General features: G+C 29.8%; 1 protein-coding gene across 1 annotated transcript; it reads right to left on the bottom strand.

Moving 5' to 3' along the window:
* Positions 1 to 1,504: 1,504 nt before the first annotated feature.
* Positions 1,505 to 2,593, bottom strand: LOC107059221 (acylsugar acyltransferase 3-like). Its single transcript, XM_015305707.1, has 2 exons — positions 2,441 to 2,593; positions 1,505 to 2,323 (listed from the first exon to the last, which is right to left on the bottom strand). The coding sequence occupies exons 1-2, from the start codon at positions 2,591 to 2,593 to the stop codon at positions 1,505 to 1,507; spliced, it is 972 nt and encodes a 323-aa protein (XP_015161193.1).
* Between the last annotated feature and the right edge of the window lie 3,537 nt (positions 2,594 to 6,130).

Here is a 6,130-nt window from a genome sequence, read left to right as displayed (position 1 = left end):
GTAGGAAATAGTTCCGTTATATATTAAAATATACACGTTATGGGACTAACGGAAAACGTTTAGAATATTAGATAAAGTGGAATTTTTTCTTCCACTAAGCTTATTTTAGTTACTTTCTAAAGTAATGGCTTATTTTGGTCACTTTTATGTTTTTGTGGCCTATTTAGGTTCCCAACTCTAAAAAAGGACAGAGGGAGTACAATCAAAATGTCACACTAACACAAAATAATTGAGTTGTTCAAAATTCGGAATAAATTGAAGATGAATGTTCAAATAAGATATTTAATTTAGTGGGGATAGATTTTCCTATTATTGTTGCAAAAACATTTAGCGACAATTGAATTAGTGTCATTACATCCAGATTAATAGCTAAAGTCTTTAACGATATTTCTATAAAATGTTAGATTGAAACCCGTCCCATTAACATTTGTATATAGGCCTAAAGTCAAATGTGATAGTCAGCTCAATCAGAGTAAAAACGGTCAAACAAAATTTTCGTGAGACAATGTATCTAATAATCATGTTACTATAATTTTCACTTATAAAAAATCTAGAATATGTTAACAAGAAAATTTTTAAAAAATAATCTCTTATGTTTGCGGTAGGTTCAAAGTCTTCTTTGAAATACTTTCTTAAATAATTTTAATCCTCTAAATATACCAAAATTGAGTACTTTTAATCTCCCCCAAACATATAACAAATTCTGATTGATAAATTTTAGTAGAGATTTTAATTTTATTTTTTAAAAAAGATTAACCAAAAACTCCAATAATATATGTATAGTCAAATTCCATAAATTACAAACCAAAAACAACACTAGATACCAAAAATGCATAAATGAAAGTGTGAAAGGGACTCAATCATATACCCTAGTTCATGCCTATATAAATTGAATATTTTGCAAATTAATGGAATATGCATGGAGAGATCAAAATCAATCATACTAGTTTGAGAAATACGTCACTAACAGCCCCCGAATCATGGATAAATATACGAGAGAGGAATCAAGGAGGAACATAATTGTACCTACATGTTTATCAATAAAATATTTTTATTTTTTCAAATTTTATTTATGGTTGATTTATTTTCCACATATTATCCTAGTTCGTGAAACACGCTACTAACACTCGAATCATAGATCAATCTTATGAGAAAGGAATCAACAAATTTGTACTCACAATCTTTGATGAATAAAATTATGTTTCTTCATATTTTAATTATGATTGCAATTTATTTTTCTATCACTGTAAAATTTGTTGCAAACAAAACAAACGTATTGTCAAATTCCAAAAATTACAAACCAAAAACAACAAAACAAGACAACAGAAATGCATAAACAGATAAAAAGAAAATGAAAAATTGCACCTCAAAAAGGTGCTACAGACTCTAGAAATAGAACACCTTTGACCTAACTTTCAAAGTAAAATAGAACACTTTGACTTAACTTTCAAAGTAAACTACGCGTTATTAACTTAGTTCATTTTGACCTGTTCATTTGACGCCCTTAAAATGGAGTAGCAAATTGGAGGAGGTCCTTGTCATTCTTGAAAACAGACATGTGCTGTTCATTCAAATTTACAAAGGCTTCAACTCCTCTATCATGATCATCAGGTGTATTCATTAAGATAAACAAGTTGCTAAATGAACCACTTTCTTGGCTTGCTCTAGTAGGTTTCCCAAATCCAAAATCTATTTTTTCGAATTCGAATGCTAATATACTAGTAATAGTATAAACATCACAATTCCTTTGATGGAATGGCAATTTCCCTGTTCTATATGCCTCCAACATCACTCTGATATATTCATTTTCTTGTAGATTATTTCTGGTGGACAGGTCGTGTTTGGACTTTCTTATGTCGGTTACTAATTTTGGCAGTTTGAGGTCATGTTCGTAGTTTTCATATATTGGTGTGGAAAATATAGTGGCAATATTTCCTATGCTGGTTGGTGGTAGTGATGCTTGACTTCGCAAGTTTGAGGTTTGGACTAACTGAGATCGTCCTAAATTGGTAGTAGAAGAAGAAGCGGCGCATTTGTAGAGGAGGGCGCTCACGACCTCGTTCCTTGTTGGGTTTTGCACGCAGGATTCTGCAACAACCAAGGCTTTAAGCGCGTTTATCTTGGATTCAGAGAATACAAACCTCTTTTGAATACATCTTTCCTTTTTTGGCTCAATAACAGGGGAAAACAGAGGAACATCAAATGGTACTGATGGCATTAGTGAATCTTGAACAAAGTATGGAGGAGATAATGTTAATTTTGGATCTCGAGTTAACCTAGCCCAATCCCTCAAGAAGTAGTAAGCGCTGCATGCGTCTCCCACCTGTTAGTTTTGAAATAACAAGACATGCATCATGCATGCAGAAGTTAATAATTGCAAACCTTGAACGAATCAGAAGAAAAAGAAAAAAGTAAAATACGGGGTAAACTCTAACACCACCTTGTGGGACATGCAAAGACTAAGCGCGATTCCTCCACACTCGAAATGGCTTAATTGTACAACAATTAAGGCACCAGATGTCGATGACGACAAATACCCCCAAGATAAACCTTGAGGGAATGTCAAATCAGGGTTATGAATAACTTCGTCCATGGAAGAGTTGATTTCAACTTCGAAGAACTCAGCACCGTGATCATCACACTCAATAGTAGTATTGTCTTTTAGACTTCCTCCCCATGGATAGTAAGATGTTAGAGTTTTTGACAAAGAGTTTGTTAGAAATTCTGATAAATTGGTGTTTTTGGGATTGTAGCCACTTGATGGTTTGAATAGAAAAAACAAAGGGCATATACAAATTATCAACAACTTGATCAATAAGGGAAAGATTGTGCCATCTTTGAGTAGATGAGGTGGGAGAAGAAGGTTTGATAATCTTCTTTGAAATAGTTGATATCATTTTTTTTAATGATAAGTATGCTTTTCTTTTTTTAGGCTCATATCAAACAACTATATATAGTGGTGACAATTGAACTGAATTTGAATGGATCAAAATGAATTGAGTTAATAAGTAAGCGGAATATTAGTCTGTTCAAAAAGTTACTTTTTTGTGAAACTATCAGGCAAGTCAAAACTCAACCCTTTCATTTCTTACTATATTTTATTTGTTTTTCTATAATTTTTTAGTATCTAATAAAATTATTATTTTTCTTTATTATGAAAAATGTCTTTCTGAAAATATCTTATCATATCTCTCATAGATCAATTTGGATTAGATATTAGCCTAAATTTTGATCGGTTGAAATAATATGAGCTCATAAATAAATGAGTCAATAATCAGTTCAAACCAAAGCGAATTGGGCGGATTATGATTTCACGGACTTATATTAAGAGAGAAAGAGAGAGAGATCTAGTTTTTAAGCTTTTCCAATTTGAACAAATAAATAATTGTTCAACACTACCATAGACATTGAAAATTTGTGGGATTATTTAAGAGGTGTTGAAATTCTACGAGATGTATTTGATTCCATTTAGAATTCTTGGAGGCTACTAACCCTAAACCCTAGCTTATGCCTATATAAAGGGTATTATATTCCTTAAAGAGGCATCTCGAATATTCCACAAATTCATGAAATATTCATAAAGAGATCAAATCCTAGTTCGAGAAATATCTCACTAAGGTAATGTTATGAGAGAAAAATCAAGGTAGGGATAAATGTTATGAGAGAAAGAATAAATCAAGGGAGGGATAAATGTTATGACAGAAAGAATCAAGGGGAGGAACAAAATTGTATTTGTACTACTTATCAATAAAATATTCTTGTTTCTTCATATTTTATTTCTAATTGCTATTTACTTTCTGTCACATAGAAATTTATCGCAAACAACTAGATATACATACATATTAAAGAATACATGCATCTGCCGTATAGTTGCATCATCATGCAGTAGTGTTGTTCTATTTTCGGTAAAATACGTATTCGTATACGGTGTCTACATTGAATTTATTCAACTTATTATGATCAACTAAATTTCAGAAATTTACGTGGAGTGGACTTTTGTAAGGCTGGTGTTTAATTTTTGACCCCGTTAAAAAAATATTATGCAAAATGAAAATATATACCTCCATCAATTATTAGGGATTTTTTTATTTTTTTTTACTTAAAAGTTGTTGTTTGTTTGAATACAATTTTGGTAAACAATAATAGAGCAGAAATGAAAAAATTTAGTATGGTAGAGGCACAACAACAATTTTGGTAAACAATAATAGAGCAGAAATGAAAAATTTTAGTATGATAGAGGCACAACAACAAAAGTTATGTGAGGCTCCACTAATTTCTTGACATTTGGATATAGCGAATCTATTCTTTGACTTTAAATCTCCAAACATTAGGAAGAAAGAGAAAATATGATTTAAAATTGACATGACCCAATAAAATTATACTAAATAATATAAATAAAGTGAATTATGGGGTCCACTATTCTTTAAGCTTATCATATCCAAAAATAAAAATAAAAATACCGGACATCATTCTTCTTCAACTTCGAACATTTTTTTCTTTTTTTTCTTCTAAATTGAAATTTTACCAAAATTATATCTCTCAATATTAGGAATTGGCAAAAAGAAAATTTGTTGAAATATTTTTGTCAGAAAATTCTAATCGCTAAGTACAAATATAATTAAATTTATATATATTCAAAATGATTTTTGTAAAAAATATTCGAAATGATGTTCATATTTGAATGTACTTTAATACAATTTCAAAAGTGAAATTTGAGTTAAAAATAGATTATTTTTAAAAAATAAATATTTTTTATGTTTAAAAGGATCCTAAAAGTAGAAGTTAAAAAGAAATGAATTAAGAAGATGAAAATTTTAAAATACGATAAATGAAAAATAGTTTAATTCTATGATACGAATACGAATTATATTCGTATTTAAATTTGACTATTAATATCTTAGGTAATTATTTAACCATAAAAAATATTTTTATTTATATTATAAAATTGAAGGAGTAATTGAATTGGTTTTCAAATAATTTTTTTTCAAAAAAAAAAAAAACTGACAAGAAAAGAAAAAGACTATGAAAGAGAAACAAAAGGCAAAGAAATAAAAATCAAAAGTGGATCCCACAAATCAGAATATAATTGCAATAAAAAATACCATCATACAACTAATACAAGTTGTACCTCTTTCATAGTAAATTTTTTCATTAGCAACGTGTTATATATTTTTATAGTGGATATATTATTTTCTTACTCATTTTAGGTATCCACATCAATTTTTGCACATTTTAGGGGCGACTCCTGACATATTTTTCTCCATTCCAAATTCCACAACTCGTGCTTCTAAATTTTAAATAATGGTAGAAAAATCTCAACTATCCCACCACAACTCATATCAGTTGTATTGGATATACAAGTGTAGACTAAAAAATATAACTATGCAAGTGCAAATATTTTTGAAGAGAACCAATTAACAAGCAAAATGCTCTATTAATGTATGGTATTTGTATATTTAAATTTTGATGTATGTCAATCACTACGTTATTGAATGTTTATTGTTTTTGATTATTTTTTTGCTTTGCAGTTTTAATTGTTGATCTGAGAATCTACTGAACAATATTAGCCTCCACTATTGGTGGTTCAATTTCTTCAAGAGTTATCATATTACCCTTTTTTTTTCTGAAAAGACTTTTGGTTCAATTTCTTCAAGAGTTCAATAGATATACTTTCTGCAATTTCTTGTTAGTTTGATTTGCTAACATGGAGAAAAGGCATTTTGATATCTATTTGATTTTTCTCTCTTTATTTTTCTTTTTTTGATTTGAAAGAACAATAAAATGGTGAATCCTTGTTTTCAGTTTATCCATTGGGACAGAGTTGTACATGGACCTAAATAGGGACCTTCAACATAGAAGAATAGAAGCAACAACATACAAGTGGGGTGTGTATGCGGACCTTACCACTAACTTGTAGGGTAGAAAAGTTGTTTCCGATAGACCATCGGCTCATGTAAACATAGAAAAAATAATACCTAGAGAAAAGGAAAAATGGAACAGAATCCCATTCTTCACAATTCTAAAACGTATACATGATATACAATGAGCTGTTGAAAAATGGACAAGTGCATAAAACAAAAGTAATGAATCGACATAAAGCAAAAGATACCTTCCTCTATTGCCTCAATTA

This window comes from Solanum tuberosum, unplaced genomic scaffold (genome assembly GCF_000226075.1).
Source record: "Solanum tuberosum cultivar DM 1-3 516 R44 unplaced genomic scaffold, SolTub_3.0 scf00963, whole genome shotgun sequence".
NCBI classification, from domain to species: domain Eukaryota; kingdom Viridiplantae; phylum Streptophyta; class Magnoliopsida; order Solanales; family Solanaceae; genus Solanum; species Solanum tuberosum.
This window is presented reverse-complemented; position numbering and strand designations above follow the sequence as displayed.

Coding starts and splice junctions, on each gene's coding strand:
- LOC107059221 (XM_015305707.1), bottom strand. CDS start 2,593: ATGGACGAAGTTATTCATAACCCTGATTTGACATTCCCTCAAGGTTTA. Junction 2,324..2,440: donor GTCTTTGCATGTCCCACAAG/GTGGTGTTAGAG, acceptor CAAAACTAACAG/GTGGGAGACGCATGCAGCGC.